Source organism: Polypterus senegalus, chromosome 2 (genome assembly GCF_016835505.1).
Source record: "Polypterus senegalus isolate Bchr_013 chromosome 2, ASM1683550v1, whole genome shotgun sequence".
In the NCBI taxonomy this organism is placed as follows: domain Eukaryota; kingdom Metazoa; phylum Chordata; class Cladistia; order Polypteriformes; family Polypteridae; genus Polypterus; species Polypterus senegalus.
The window spans coordinates 164,984,538-165,001,976 of NC_053155.1; the positions used below are offsets into that span (position 1 = coordinate 164,984,538).

A 17,439-nucleotide genomic window follows, 5' to 3' on the forward strand; every position below is an offset into this window, starting at 1 on the left:
TTGGTTGACCACAAGCACTGGCATTATATTACAAATCTGTTAGTAATTTGGACTTTGGAGAGTTTTTGGTAAAGATAAAACACTGCAACACAATTCACTGCTTACAACCTGGAAGCACTGCACCATGCACCACATCGAAGCAATGATCTTCCCCATTAAATCAAGATTGCTTTGAATCAATAAGGTAAACCCCTGATTGCATCACACTTCACAATGCATCACTCTTCATAGCTACCTCCCTGGTGTATCACTCCATTCACCAAATCAAAGCAACGAGCAGAAGCACGAACAGGAAGCGAAAGTATGAGTGTCGTCTCACATGTACATAGGTTTTTCGGCTGTTTTTTTCTGAAAAACACTATCTGGAGTAAAACAAAACAAATAATAATAATAATAATAATAATATATCATTAAAGATCAACTGGAGTAAAAGCCAACATCCGACAAGGACATGTAACCAAGAGCGTAAAGTCGATCACCCAGTGGGTGGTGAAAGCTTAAAGGAGGACAGTGTTAGGAATCTAATAGCAATTAGGCAAACCAAAATTTGGATTAATATGTTTTGTTTAGAAACTGAAGCTGAATAAGAAGTTACCAGTCTCTCCTGGTCCCACTGTAGTCAGTGGACAGCCAAAATCAGCACTACCAATTCAGCCACAACAATGAGACAGGGGTTGAAGAAGTCAAAACTTAGACCCTTGACTCCTTTAGGTCACCAATTTAGACCCAGAGCAGATTCTCACCTCCCTGCAGCATGCCTGTGGATTTTAAGACATTAAAGTGCTCATAATTGGTGATTCTATAGTGTGAAATGTTAGAATGCCACTATGTTAAACCAGCAGTTAATGTTAAATGACTCCCAGATGTGAAGATATCTGACATAGAAGCTCAATTGGATCTCGCTGATGATGAAGTATCTACCTTACTGCTGCATGCCGGCACTAACAATATGTATTTAAAGCAATCTGAGGAATTCATGGTGAAATTAATTTCTTCATGCACCTAAGCTAAAAGAAAATGTCAAAATTTAAATTAACAGAAAAAGAGAATAATTAGACCAAGAGATAAAACCAGATCCTTCACCAGGAATACCTGTAATAGTAACTTAATTCAAATTAAAATAAATTTAGCACCAGTTATAAATATGTTTGCAGTTTTGCAGTTTTAAACACTGCTTATTAAACATTCACTCTCTTGGAAATAAAGTTGTTTTAGTAAATAATATTATATTAAGCACAAAATCTGATTGGTGTTTTCTCACTGAAACCTGACTTAGTAAATCTGACACTATTCCATTAGCTGGGGCATCACCAAATGGATCCACATTCCTTCATAAATCTAGAGATATTGGTTTATGAGGTGCCCTTGGAATAATTAACTATGACAAAATGCAAACTGTCTTTAAAAATCTATTCAAATGCATATCCTATCAGGCACTCATTTTAAATATTAAAACAAATTCCAAAACATCTATTGTACTAGTATAAAGACCACTAGGGCCATACTTACTGTTCATGACTGAATTTGGCAGCCTTTTATTTAATTTAGTTATACATTATAATCATGTAGTGCAGATGGGGGATTTAAGTGTATACACTAATGTGGAAACTGACACTTATTTGTTATATTCAGTTGGATTTTGTCAGATTGTCAACAGTCCAACTCAAAATCATAACTATACATTAAATCAAATTATAACTTACAGAGTTGAAGTAGGATGACGTATAGTAGGATGACACTGGCAATCAAGAAGAGGAAGAGAGTGAGGGCAGAGTCATGGATGGATGGTGGAAGTTGAAAAAGGAAGACTGCATGGTTGAGTTTAGGGAGAAGGTGAGACAGGCACTGGGTGGTAGTGAAGAATTACCAGATAGTTGGGAAACTACAGCAGATGTAGTAAGGGTGACGGCAAGAAGGGACAGAGGAAGGAGGAAAAGGAAAAAAGTGGTGAAATAGGATGGCAAAGAAGAAGTGGGATAGTCAGAGAGATGCAGAAAGTAGACAAAAGTACAAGGAGATAAGGCACAAGGTGAAGAGAGAGTTGGTGAAGCCTAAAGAAAAAGCATATGATGAGCTGTATGAGAGGTTGGACTGTAGGAGGGAGAAAAGGACCTGTACCGATTGGCAAGACAGAAGGACTAAGTTGGGAACAATGTGCAGCAGGTTAGGGTAATAAAGGATAAAGATGGAAACGTACTCACAAGCAAAGAGAGTGTGTTGAGCAGATGGAAAGAGTGCTTTGAGAGGCTTATGAATGAAGAGAACAAGAGAGAGAAGAGGTTAGATGATGTGGAGACTGTGAATCAGGAAGTGCAACGGATTAGCAAGGAGGAAGTAAGGACAACTACGAAGAGGATGAAGAATGGAAAAGCCGTTGGTGCAGATGACATACCTGTGGAAGCATGGAGGTGTTTAGGAGAGATGGCAGTAGAGTTTTTAACCAGATTGTTTAATGGAATCTTGGAAAGTAAGCGGATGCCTGAAGAGTGGAGAAGAAGTGTACTGGTGCCAATATTTAAGAATAAGAGGGTTGTGCAGGACTGAAGTAACTACAGGGGGGTAAAATTAATGAGCCACAGTATGAAGTTATGGGAAAGAGTAGTGGAAGCTAGATTAAGAAGTGAAGCGATGATTAGTGAGCAGCAGTATTGTTTCATACCAAGAAAGAGCACCACAGATGTGATGTTTGCTCTGAGGGTGTTGATGAAAAAGTATAGAGAAGGCCAGAAGGAGTTGCATTGTGTCTTTGTGGACCTGGAGAAGCATATGACAGGGTGCCTCGAGAGGAGTTGTGGTATTTTATGAGGAAGTTGGAAGTGGCAGAGAAGTATGTAAGAGTTGTACAGGATATGTACGAGGGATGTGTGACAGTGGTGAGATCTGCAGTAGGAATGACGGATGCATTGAAGGTGGAGGTGGGATTACATCAGGGATCGGCTCTGAGCCCTTTCTTATTTGTAATGGAGATAGACAGGTTGACAGACAAGATTAGACAGGAGTACCCGTGGACTATGAGGTTTGCTGATGACATTGTGATCTGTAGCGATAGTAGGGAGCAGGTTGAGAAGAACCTGGAGAGGTGGAGATATGCTCTAGAGAGGAGAGGAATGAAGGTCAGTAGTAACAAGGCAGAATACATGTGTGTAAATGAGAGGGAAGTCAGTGGAATGGTGAGGATGCAAGGAGCAGAGTTGGCGAACATGGATGAGTTTAAATACTTGGGATCAACAGTACAGAGTAATGGGGATTGTTGAAGAGAGATGAAAAACAGAGTGCAGGCAGGGTTGAATGGGTGGAAAAGAGTGTCAGGAGTGATATGTGACAGACAGATATCAGCAAGAGTGAAAGGGAAGGTCTACAGGACAGTAGCGAGACCAGCTATGTTAGAAGGATTGGAGATGGTGGCACCAACCAGAAAGCATGAGACAGAGCTGGAGGTGGCAGAGATAAAGATGCTAAGATTTGCATTGGATGTGACGAGGATGGACAGGATTAGAAATGAGTACATTAGAGGGTCAGCTCAGGTTGGATGGTTGGGAGACAAAGTTAGAGAGGCAAGAATGCATTGGTTTGAACATGTGCAGAGGAGAGATGCTGAGTATATTGGGAGAAGGATGCTAAGGATAGAGCTGCCAGACAAGAGAAAAAAAGGAAGGCCTAAGAGAAGGTTTATGGATGTGGGGAGAGAGGCCATACAGGTGATGGGTGTAACAGAACAAGATGCAGAGGACAGAAACATATGGAAGATGAAGATCCGCTGTGGCAACCCCTAATGGGACCAGCCAAAAGAAGAAAGATAACTTACAGAGTTGAAATTCAAATTTTAAATATTACTTCATTAAATGAAGTTGTTTCTGATCACTACTTAATTATTTTTGATTTGGTTCTGATTTACTGATACATTCACAGATTAAATCACACAGATTAAATCAAAGATAGTGTAATTTGTAGCCTGCTTTATAATGTGTAGATATTTTGGGCAAGAAAAGTATAACTATTCAAAACAATTTAGAATGGCTAACATCAAATTATAATATAATCATCAAAAATATTCTGGATACAGTAGCTTCCCTTAAAACAAATGTGATAAAAGTGCATAGAATTTTACCCTGGTTAAATGAGAGTATTCAAGCCTTTAAATCAGAATGTTGAAAAACTGGAGCATAGAGAGAGAGCACCCAAGCTGCAGATCAAACTGCATGGACACAGTATGTTAAAAATACAAAAAAAGCTCTCTTCATAGCCCTTTCCGAATAGTATATTAAAAAAATAGATAACAATAGTAATAATTCTTAGACCCACATACACTTAATTATGCTTTGTCTCTAAAATACTTGAAAAAAGTAGTTGCCAATCAGCTTCAGTCTCACTTTGCACATTCAATTTTTTGTAGAAATTCCAGTCTGGCTTCTGCATCGGTCATAGTATAGGAACAGCACTAATAAAGGCTATAACCGACATTCTGATATCCTATGATGAAGGAAATTCAACTGTAATTATGTTGCTAGATTTAAGCACAGCATTTGACACCACTGACCATTCTATTTTACTACACTGGCTAATAAATGACATTGGTCTAACAGGCACTGTTCTTTCCTGGTTTAGTTCTTACTTATCAAATCGATTCCAGTATGTACAGAAATGTGCTGATAATACTCCATCATTACACACATCAATTAAATATGATATAACGCAGAGGTCAGTACTGGGAACATTACTGTTTTCGCTTTACATACTTCCATTGGGAACTGTGATTAGAAAGCATAACTTTAATTTTCACACATACACAGATAACAATCAATTATATCTTTCCTTTGGACTAAATGGTATTTCTTTGATGTTGGCCTTAATTAAATGTGTTAGTGAGTTAAAGGAGTGGATGGATGAGAACTAGTTATCTTTGGACACAGATAAAATGAAAATGCTAATTATTTGGAGGGAATGATGTTGTTATTAACAATATTTTATCATTATTTAAGTTATTTGATTTCACCTTTTACAGAATCAACCTAGGCATTATCTTTAACAAGTGCTGTTTAAAGCCCACGTTACAAAACTACCCAAAAAATGTTTATCCTACCATCTTAGACAGTAAATGTTAGAAAATGAAGATGTTTTCTAAATATGTAGGATCACAAGAAACAAATTAAAGCATTTATTTATAGCATGATTTACTACTGCAATTCAGTGTTCACTATTTTGCATAAGCAACACACAAACGTAGCCAGAGACCACATCAGGTCCAGGGCTTACATCATACAGGAGCTTATTGCCTACTGTCACTTCATATGTTAATTCATCATTTGATACCGGGTTTTCTCAGGTTGCCCATAAATGCAGTAGTTAAACCCCTACTTTAGAAAAATAATCTAGATCAGAGGTAGCCCACAGGGCATGTTCTAAAAATAGCACCAGACACCATGAAGCTCTGTCTAAAAATTGTATTTAATTGTGTTGCTGTTCTTTTTGAATCAATAACAGTTGCATTGATGTAGATTGGGTGGTAGTCTGCGGTCAAAGTTCAATATCATGCGCAAGACAAACCTCCATCTCACTCTTTGCTGAGACAAGCAAACGAGTGCAGCTTCGATGGGGAGTTAGACTCAGTTTTTACCTTCTAAAAATTAAAAAAAAACATGGCAGAAAAGTTAACGAAAATTTCCATTACATTAATAATATCACTAAAGGTGAACTGAGCAACTTTAAGTAATTCAGGAAGTTTGTATCAAACAAGTAGCCCTTTGTATTACTCAGTACCCTTGAAGTAGCTCTTAGTTTCATAAAGGTTGGTGACCCCTGATCTAGACTTTTTTGTCTTTGTCAAGTTTAGATTTATTTCTAACTTGTCTAAGTAAAACTCTAGATAAAGCAGTTTTTCAATAATTAGATAACTATTTAATAAGCATTGTGACGGACAGCCGGGTCCCATGCCCGGCAGGGACGCCCCTGCTGCTTCTGTTCCGGGGGAGTCGCCATGGGCAGTCCAATACCTCCCCCGGGACGCTTGGTGGCAGCCTCCCTGGCCGACGATGATTCCCCAACCGCCCGCAGGGCTCCATGGGAGATGGAGTCCTCCACAGCTTGGTTGGGGCCCAGCATGGCCGCTAGGGGGAGCTGCCTGCTTCCCACAGCCTGGCTGGACGAGTTTTCAGCCCCACCCGGAAGTTCAATTAGGACCAGGTGGTTAATCACCTGGAATGCTTCCGGGTGGGCTATAAAAGGCCCCAGCCACCACCACTCAGAGAGCCAGAGTTGGGAGGAAGAAGGAGACGAAGCTTGCCTGGGAGGAGTGGTGGAGAATTGTGAGTTTGTGCTTTGGGACTGTGTTTGGGACTGTGTTGGGCCTGTGGGACACGGGGAAGGCGTGTGCCCACGGCTGAAGAAAATAAAACCTGTGTGTTTTGTACACGCTGCCTCTGCGTGGTCTGTGCCGGGTCGGCGCTATATAGCGCCTTTCACATCTGGCGTAGTCGGCAGGATTCCAGGCCGCCCATTTGGACCGGGACCTGCATAAAAATTGTGTGTAACGGCCCGGCACAACACCTGGGGGCACGTGTAGCTCAGCGCAGGAGCGCACACCGCACCGCAGTGCCGAAGCGCCCCGAGGCAGACAGCGTGCTCTATTGTGAGTACAGCGCTGAGAGCGGCCTTTGACTGCAGCAGGGCACGCCCCGGCGAGCGCGCCACCGAGGCGGCGCGAGGCACGCGCCTGCACGACTTGCCGGCGGACACGCGCAGCACAGCGCTGAGAGAACGCGCTCGCAGCTGCAAGCAAGCCAGCCAGCGCAGCACAGCACAGCACAGCGCAACTGAGGCCGCAAAAAACCACCTACAGGCACCGCGCCATGGGGAAAAAGAAAGCCGGGCGGACACAGAAGCCAGCCTCCAGACGCCGGCATGCCGGCCCGCTCCACGGGTCACAACCAGAGGTAGGTGACGGGCTCAAGAGGGAAGGGCCACGGGAAGGGTTTTCCGCGTAAGGCCAGCCTACCTCCTGGACCCCGAGGGACGAACCACCTGTTGGTGGGCAGATGGCCTCTGTTCGTGGCGTGGCGCGCAGAGAGCGGCGGGGAGAGCGAGGCTGGGCTGTGTCTTCCCTTTGGGCGGCCAGTCAGCCGGAGGAGGAGAACCCGGAGGAGTTTCCCGATGCGGTGACTCAGCTAGAGGAGCAGGAGCTCCTCTCCGAAACAGGTAAAGGGGAGTGTGTCAGCCGCCCGCCGAGGACAGTTCGCAGGCGGGGGTGACGGACCTTCTCCCCGAGCCTCTCGGACTCCCAAACGGACCTGCGGAGGGTCCGCAGGGTCTTGTTGGCTCGCGGTCGGTGGGAGGAAACAAGGGGACTTCAAGTCCAGCGCCGACCGAACGCATTAACTTTTCTTGGGCTGTAGAGGAGTTGAAACATGTTCTCCTTCCTCTGCAGTCCTTAGTTAAGGTTTTTCAGGTCCTGCAGGAGACGAAGGAGGACTTGGACTGGAAGATCGGCGCCCCGATGGCGGCCGTTGTTAAATGGCTGGAGAGACGGGGGGCGTCAACCTCCTGCCTGCAGGACACAGCGGTTCAGGTAGGTGAAGCCTGGGCCGTAGAGGAAAGGGGGCGGAGCGCAGCGGCTGCGGATATGATCAGTGCTGCTTGCCAGGTCGCCCCGCCCACTACACAAGACGCCGCCGTGTGGACCGATACGGTGGCAGAGGAACGTGTGGAGAGGCAGCTGGTGGATGTTGGCTGCCAAACAACCCGCCCCTCTGCCTGCACCGGTCTCATGTCGTCTAAAGGGGTGCAGGCGGCACAGGGTCTCCCTTCTTCCCATAAGGGGACCCAGACCGTCACTGCACCCCAGAGGAAGAGGAGGACCCGGACAAAGAGGACGGGACTCCTGACAAGGTGCAGCGTAAGCCCGTCAGTGCGACAGTACGGGAGGGCTACACTGCGGAGGGGCGAACACCTCACAAGCCCTCCCGGGGTGGGCAAAGGGGCAGGAGTTTCCTGCCTGCTTCCGTTCCCGCAAGGGTCGAGCTGGAGGGGGTCGGTTGTGTTATTCCTGTGGTCACGCTGGTCATGTCTGGAGGGGTTGTCCAAGGAGGACGTCCGAGTGGCAGGGACGTCGGGGCAGCACCCCCAGACCTGTTCATTATGTTTTTACAGGGCGCAGCCATGAAGCCAAGGATGCCGACTCCCTGTCCTGGAGAGGACCGGCCCTCGCGGGGCAGGCCGATGAGCCCCACAAGCCTCATCTGAGGGTGGGGAAGTGTGACGGACAGCCGGGTCCCATGCCCGGCAGGGACGCCCCTGCTGCTTCTGTTCCGGGGGAGTCGCCATGGGCAGTCCAATACCTCCCCCGGGACGCTTGGTGGCAGCCTCCCTGGCCGACGATGATTCCCCAACCGCCCGCAGGGCTCCATGGGAGATGGAGTCCTCCACAGCTTGGTTGGGGCCCAGCATGGCCGCTAGGGGGAGCTGCCTGCTTCCCACAGCCTGGCTGGACGAGTTTTCAGCCCCACCCGGAAGTTCAATTAGGACCAGGTGGTTAATCACCTGGAATGCTTCCGGGTGGGCTATAAAAGGCCCCAGCCACCACCACTCAGAGAGCCAGAGTTGGGAGGAAGAAGGAGACGAAGCTTGCCTGGGAGGAGTGGTGGAGAATTGTGAGTTTGTGCTTTGGGACTGTGTTTGGGACTGTGTTGGGCCTGTGGGACACGGGGAAGGCGTGTGCCCACGGCTGAAGAAAATAAAACCTGTGTGTTTTTGTACACGTTGCCTCTGCGTGGTCTGTGCCGGGTCGGGCGCTATATAGCGCCTTTCACAGCATTTTATTTTTAACAGGTTTCTGTCAGAATTTAGAACAAATCGTGGTACAGAAACTACACTGGCCATGGTAGTATAGTAAAACATTTCTGAGTTAATGTGGACACAAGTAACATTATCTGTTCTTAGTCTCATAAACCTGAGCACAGCATTTGATTTGATTTAACTACAGTATTCTTATAAATCATTTTATTCTTCTACAAACATCGGATTAAGGTTCAAAACACTGATAACGGAGCGGCTTACTGAAGAAGTACTCATACCTTGTGCATCTTCCATAATATTGTAAAAAAGAATGGGGCAGTGAACACTACCGTCTGGTTTATTTTAAACAAAAGGATGGAATGTAAGATGTGTCCTATTTTTTAAACAAAACTTTGTTTTACTATTTCCTTTTTAAATACTCATTTGCCTTTGATTCACTTCTGTGGTTTGTATTTGTCTCTGTTAAGGAATATTTTGGTGTCTTAAGCTGACAATGAATAATAAAGTAGTTTTCCATCTGCTGACATGATTAAAATCATATAGACTCAACCTCCTGAAAGTATCTCATGACCTCCAGAAGCGGTTTCACATACTGTACATTTGCAAGTGTCACTCATTTTGAGAAATCCAGTGAGTCTCACAAGCTCTTCTCACTGTTAAAAGGTATTCAAGAAACCAGCCCAGTATCTTGTACAAACGAGATAGGAAATCCCAATATTTTTTTTCACCTTGAGATGTAGAGCATCTGAACGATTTAATGACTGACTATGAAAAAATGTTTATCCTCTGCTTTTTCTTAACCTGCCACCTATTGAGTAATACAGTATTTGTATTTTAACCATCATTGTGAAAAAACTGACAAAGGAGGCTACTTTCACAAAAAAAACATAATACTCCTTACTATAGAACAATTAGTATTTTTTAAAAACACACTCAAAAAGGTAATATAAGTGGAATCGTGCAGGTGCAAAACTTGTCTCATAGCTCTCTACTCAATCTTGTAGATGGAAAAGAATTTTTACTAAAAGCTAAGAAAAGACATACCAGCATGTGAGCTCATAGTGCAAGCTCTCACATAACTGGCACTGTATCTCTAGGTCCTGTGATAAAATTTTGAGATTATTAGAGACTACATTCAAAATTTTTTGCATCTGTGTAAAAATATGTTCTTCCGGTCTCTGCTAAATGCCATTTGGTATGGGATTCATAAAAGCAGTCAAATGTGTCTGTTAAAATGAAAATTGCAATACATTTTATTACTACATGCATTACAAAATACATTCCAATAGATGGTGCACTGCAAACATTAATGTTGAATATGCTGAGGCTATGTTAATTACTTAGATTTCAACTGATCTTAGATGGGTAGCACAGCTAGTAAGTAATAAAACAATAGCAACAACAACTGAAATAATCATCCTCAGAATGGTGTAACATTGTAGGCACAGGTGTGATAAAATTAAACATTCAGCACGGCATATAGCTGTATGAGTTGACTGCATTGCTAAAAGTTGATATAATTCAATGAAATTGTTCATTGACTGGATGGCAAGATTCCTGTATTTGCAAACTTTTGTGTGGATATAATAATGGGTAAATGTATACCACATCACATTTATATTCATATAATTTTGTTATATTTTGTAATTATATTAGACTAGTTTGTTTATTTCAGCATCCTAAATTATTTGATATGTTTATGGTGAACTGTTTGGTTAGATTACTGTCACCATCACAGTAAGTCATCTTTTACATTGGTGGATTAAATAGAAGGTTTCTCACAAATGTGATGGAAAAGAAGTTCTTTTCACTTCTGTGACTTGTGACATTTATAGAAATGTTAAATAGAAAGCCCATTATTACAGCCCAATTGCTACATGTTCTTTAAAATGGCATGCCTCATGTGTGCATTTTTCTGAGAAATTGATTCTGAGTGGCTCCTCCCTCTTGTCCATAGTTGTTTACAAACAGAAACACCCATAATGTCTCCAGTCTGTAGTAATATCGTCATCCCAGTGACATGCCATTGTGAGCTGCTAAAGTCACAGATGCCCTTCACTACAAGCAATTTGAAGTCAGCATGTAGCACTCCGTTCATCCTGCAATCCTGCTCATTGAGTAGGGATGTGGGAAAGCTGGTGCCTATCCCAAAAAGCATTGGGCACAAGGCTGGAACAATCTGTGCAAAAGAGAGCAAACCGATCGCAGGTTGATTACAGACACACCAGAGCTAATTTGGCATTTCTAATTCACCTAGTCTGCATATCTTTAGACTGTGAAAGGAAACCTGAGCGCCCAGGGGAAATTCACACAAACATGGGTAAAACAGCCTGCTGTTGTTGTGCACTGACTTTTGACAATGCATTCTAGTTTTCTGTAGTTCTCTCACTATAGCCAGGTGAAGACCAAATAATATTTCAGGTGCAAGACCCATCCCACATCTGTGAAGTGTTATTTCTAACTCTCTGCAGTGAATGGAATCTGCCTAAAGCTTCCCTATCCCCACCCTGTCCAGTGCATGACATACACCAATCAACTATAACATTAAGACCTCCCATTTAAGATTGAGTAGGTCCCTGTTTTGCTGCCAAAATAGCCTTGACGTGTTGAGGTATTGACTCCAATAGACCCCTGAAGGTATGCTTTGGTATCTGGCTCCAAGCCACCAGTAGCAGATCCTTGATCCTTGTAAGTTGCAAGGTGGGGCCTCCTGCACATCAGATGCTTGATTAGAATGAGATCTGGAGAATTTGGAGGCCAAATAAACACCACAAACTCATTTTGTATTCCTCAAACCGTTCTTCAACCATTTTGCAGTAGGGCAGGGTGCATTATTCTGCTAAAAGAGGCCACTGCTATCAAGGAATACCATTTCCAGAAAATGGGTGTACTTGGTCAGCAACAATTTTTAGGTAGGGGGTACATGTCAAAGTAATATCCACATGAATGGCTGAACCCAAAGTTTCCTTGCAGATCATTGCCCAAAGTATCACACTCATTCTGCCGGCTTGTGTTCTTCCCATAGTGCATCCTGATGCAACGTTTTCCCCTGGAAAGAGAACCACACGTACCCAGCCATCCACATGATTTAAAAGAAAATGTAATTCATCACACTAAGCCACCTTCTTCCATTGCTCTGTAGTCCGGTTCTGATGCTTAAAGGCCCATTGTAGATGCTTTTTTGGTGGTGGACAAAAAGTCAGAATGGGCACCCTGACTGGTCTGCGGTTACCCAGCCCCATACGCAACATACAATGATGCACTGTGTGTTCCAACACCTTTCTATTAGAAGCAGCATTACCCAGAAGGGTGTGGGTTATGGCTGATTTCACCCTACAGTATTTTTAGTCGACCAATGAGGAACATTTGTACCAAGTTTCATGAAAATCGCTCCAGCCGTTCGGACGTGATGCTGGAACAAATATACACACATTGACTTTTATAAATACAGTGGAACCTCGGTTCACGACCATAATTCGTTCCAAAACTCGTAAACTGATTTGGTCGTGAACCGAGCGAAGAAATTACATCCGATAAATCTTCAATTCTCTCTCTGAAATACGTAACATCTTCAGCAGAATCCATTTCATCGGCAGTAGTAAGCATTTTTCTAATTAATTCTTGTGCTATCGATTCACCAATCAATAACTATAGGGTGGGTTAGGGCCCATCCGCTCAACTTTGACGAGTGAAAGTGACAGTTTTATTTCAAGTCATATTTCATGATGGTTTGGAGGAATGTTACGGACAAAATTAAATAAATAAATAAGCAACAAAAAACATATTTTGTGACACATTTATTTATTTATGCTCTCATTTCATGACATATTTATTTAGTTAGGCTCTCGTTTCATGACACATTTATTTATTTATGCTCACATTTCACAGTACTTTTATTTATTTGCGCATCTATTTATTTATTTAATTTTGTCTGAAATATTCCTCCATAGGGCGTCTTTGTTGTCAAAGTGCAAATGCTACATGATAGTCTGATAGCGGTCACAGGACATTGTATCTTTGATCACCGGTACAACAAATAGTTCTGAGCAGACATCAACCACAGCACCCACTCTGGTCATCGCTGCTCTTGTGAAAAGAATGGAGATAAAACCCATTAACTCAGAGAGGGAGAGGCAAGTTCATTGTATCATGTGAATGTCACGGGCAGAATAAAACTGAATAATAAAAAAAAACGCTAACTATTACAAGTAGCCAAAATTTACACTGGCCATTTTTATTATATTATAGTAATAATAATAGCAGCTCATTACTCAAAACGCAGAGCACCCATACCTTTTGGTTATAAGACAGAAGTTCTTACATCTGCACCATTGAAGAATACATATCAACTTTCTGTTAATTGACATTTGAGCTTGGGTTTTTAACTCATTGTGAGCAACATGTAAAATTAACGTTTTTTTCCCCTTTGGTTATATTCTTGAGTAAAAGCACATGTATTTATTTGATATTTGGACTAAAGTCTACACACATTATGCACTTTACATCATTATTAGTATTACATGGGAAACGTTTCTGTTATATGTATGTGTTTAGCATTTCTTGCCTCTCATTTCCTGTCATCATACATTTACTTGTACACAGATCGTTGTAGACACGGAACACACATGAACTGATATATTATTTACCGTATACAACTCCAGGCACCTCACACCCAGATAAACACACTTGAGCTCTGAGAATTTTGTGACTGACTTCAGCTCCGTCAGTGGAGGATGGGATAGCAGGCAGCTTGCTGCTTGTGCTGATTGACACATTTGCAATACAAAAGATGCTGATGAAGAGGTGCAAAGAAATTGAAGATGGTCCAGGATTACGACTTTTTTCGTAGGCTTCAGGGATTCTAGTGTTAAGAGGAGACATGACTGAAGTGTTTAAATTATAAAGGGAATAAATATAGTGGATCAAGACTGTTACTTTAAAATTAGTATACAAGAACATGGGGACATAGTTCGAAACCTGTTAAGGGTAAATATCATGCAAATATTAGAAAGAATATTAGAAAGTTTTTCTTTGCACAGAGAACCACAGACACATAGAATAAGTTACCAAGTAGTGTGTTTAACAGAAGGACTTATATATACTTGATGTTGCTTTGGGAGAATCAAATTGATAGGACTAATAAGCTTTAATGTTCTCATCAAAAATTACTTTAATGGTCTAATGTTCTTTGTTCCAATAAGAGTTATCAAACAGGTAATGCATGCATGTTCCACTCCAGTCTTTGTCCGATAGGCCACCTGGAGCCACTGCAATTTTTCTATCTCAATGGAACTCATATAGGAACAGCCTCTCAAATGTTTTCATGATTTGAAATGGAAGTGTAACTAGTCTACAGTCATCAGGTGAAGAGATGCTTGCTTTCTTTGGAACTGGAACAATGCTAGAGGCATTCCACAGGAGTGACACTTTCTGCAGACTTAGGGACAGACTGAATGGGTAACAGAGGATGCCACAAAGTTGGTCAGCACAGGCCATAAGAACTAGAGGACTGACTCCATCTGGTCCCATGGCTTCTCCTGTGTGTAGCCTCCTCAGCTGAAATTAGCATAGTCCAGCATTTTTATTCTGTCAGTGCCATGCTCTGCCCTTCTTTCCTCCATAAAATATACATATTCAGATCAACCTTTACTTGGAATGACAAGATACCATTTATTTAGAACTTGATTCTGATTCATGATTGGTTGTAAAAGAGCTGTCCTTATCTGATTTAGGACTAACATCATTAGGCATTTACTATGGGGTTAGTATGTAGTTGGTTAAACCTATCCATTAACCCACCATTCAGGTTTGCTGTTGAAATTACTACTGATCTCAAGCTACCTTGATTAAATTATATTTGACAAACACACCCCTATCTTCTTCGAAGCTACTCTCTATAATGATGACAAACCAATCTTTATTCCATGCTGGACAGATAAAGGTATTAATAAATTTGGTAAAATTTAATGACTCCCAGCATACAAAGTTCCAATTACTGAGGACTTGGACCTTCTTTTTCCATCTCCTATGTTTGAGACTCCAAATCACAAGAAAACATAAGTGAGACCCCTAAAATGACCCACAAAAGGGGTCACCCAACTTGCTTAATCCCAGCTACACTAGCCTACTTCAAGCCTTTAAAAGAAAATTACACATCTTAAAAATGTATCAAAAAGCCCTACAAATAGGAGGGTGACTGTAAACTAAGCTTGTGAACATTGAATGATCTTATTGAGTATTTATTAACAAAGAAAACAAAACACAAGGAAATTCTCAAAAGAGAAAAACAGGAGAAAAAATAGTTACCTAAATGACAATCCTAATTAATAAAAATCAAAATACAAAATCTAGAAAACATATTCCTTCGGGGAGCATGGTGGCGCAGTGGTAGCGCTGCTGCCTCATAGTAAAGAGACCTGGGTTCGCTTCCCAGGTCCTCCCTGTGTGGAGTCTGCATGTTCTCCATGTGTCTGTGTGGGTTTCCTCTGGGTGCTCCAGTTTCCTCTCACAGTCCAAAGACATGCAGGTTAAGTGTATTGGCAATCGTAAATTGTCACTTGGTGTGTGTGTGAGTGTGCCCTTTCGGTGGGCTGCTTCCCTGCCCGGGGTTTGTTCCTGCCTTGCGCCCTGTATTGGCTGGGATTGGCTCCAGCAGATCCCCACGATCCTGTGTTAGGGTATAGCAGGTTGGAGAATGACTGACTGACATATTCCTTATAACAGCAGAATAAAATCATAAAAGCCAACAACAAATAATAATCATTGCACCTCAAAAGATAATGAAATGCTTGACTGCTGAATCCTGCTTTTGGCTTGAATATAAAGCCAGAAGGAGGAACCAGTAGCTGTGACATCAGAGTGTCCCTTTCCACATGGAACATAATCACATTTATAGAATATATTATACACCACCACATAACCGCATATGCAAACAATAAAAATAATATAGACACAAAAATAATAACTTAACACAAACAAAAACAATAATAAAACATAAAATATACATAACATAACCTCAATGTAAAACAACAACATCAATGAACAAGCAGCAGTCATTAAGGAGCATATCTGGACAAGCATGCAATTGAGCACATAAGGCTATGACAAAACCTGAGGCAAGGTGTTATAAACTGTGACAAAAATGACTGAACTTCTAATTTACTTAACATTTGTATAAAATTGTCCAGAGATCATACTCACCTCTTTTGGAAGAGCCATAGTAAATACGGGTCCATCTCGTCCTATAAGTCTTGCATGAAAATAATCACTGCATGCAGCAAGCACTGAACAATGAGCATGAAAGAACTGATCTTCAACCATTACAGTCATATCACAAAGAATGCCTTGTTGTCTTTGATTATTGAGATGCTTTAGAACATTGGAACTGTGAATTGATGACTGATATGTATAGACTGAATTGTTCAAGCTTTGCAGAGCCATTCTGTTCGCTGCCTATTAAAAAAGAGTAATTTTATAGTTAAATTTATAAGAAGTAATTAAAAACAGAAAAATAAACAAAGTTAACTGAATTTACCTACTTATTACAGTTTAATTTATTCTTCCTCTCTAACTTTGTTAAACTGTATATTTAAGACATGAGATGGAATTTAACTGAAATGTCACATTTGTATATTTAGCTGAACATCTCCTTCTTTGAAAAAGATAATGTAAATATGTACTTATTTAACCCCTAATGCACAAAAGGGGTTTTTGGTATTAATGCGACTAAATTAGATACCCAAATATAAACAGTTCTTACTCCTTTATCATAACAGAGTTGAAAATGTTTGAAGAGTACTGAGAACAATGCTTCAAATTTTTGAAAGTATTTATATGATTAAAAACCTTTGTTTATACCAATATCATCTAAGAAAACACAGAAAAAAGTGCTGCTTTAGGAATTTCTCTCCAAAGAACTGAATTTTACTGTATATAACCAAGATATTTTATGTGTACAACCCTGGAATCAAGTGTCTTTTGTGGCCCAGTCTTTCCATTATCCTGTTATATCCGATTGCATTGTAGAGTTATACTGTTTGGCACAAAATGTTTCCCTGTTTGGAAATATAGTGTCCAATTCTGGAAACATTTAGTCTCTTGCAACTAAACAATCTCTCAAAACAAGTATTGCAATTGCAGTTACAGGTAAAATTCGATTACAATGAATATCTTTACAACGAAATTTTCATTACAATAAAGTATTTTTATGGTCCCGACAATTTCCCTATATAATGCGAGTCTATATAAATCTCGTTACTACGAAATACATTCAGCAGATACTTTCATTACAACGAAGTGCACAAAAGACCTTGGAAATGCTTGAATGAATCATCCACAGAGCAGTCAAGAGAATGAATCATCCACAGAGCAGTTAGCTCTGTGGCCACAGCTCAGTTGTGCACAACGATCCCCAAACAGAAACATTGTAATTTTTTTTATCTCTTTGAACTTTCCTCATACTGTTTTTTTTTTTGCCTTTTTTGTTTCCGCGGGTATTCATTGATACCTTTTGCTTATTGCTCGTCAACATTTGAAAAACATCCATTGGAATTTAACTCATTGTCACACTCCTATAGAAACAGCAGACACGAAAAAACAATAACAGTTCATATTAGGAAAAAAAAACTTTAATTTTTTGCAAGCCCTCAAATG

At 41.3% G+C, this 17,439-nt stretch overlaps 1 protein-coding gene across 1 annotated transcript in view; it reads right to left on the minus strand.

Moving 5' to 3' along the window:
• LOC120523529 (transcription regulator protein BACH1-like) overlaps window positions 1–17,439 on the minus strand; it is a 144,065-nt gene that overhangs the window by 95,802 nt on the left and 30,824 nt on the right. The window contains exon 2 of the mRNA XM_039744928.1: window positions 15,988–16,239. Within this exon, the coding sequence (XP_039600862.1) occupies window positions 15,988–16,227 (240 nt within the window). The 5' untranslated portion in view covers window positions 16,228–16,239. The remainder of the gene's footprint in view (window positions 1–15,987; window positions 16,240–17,439) is intronic.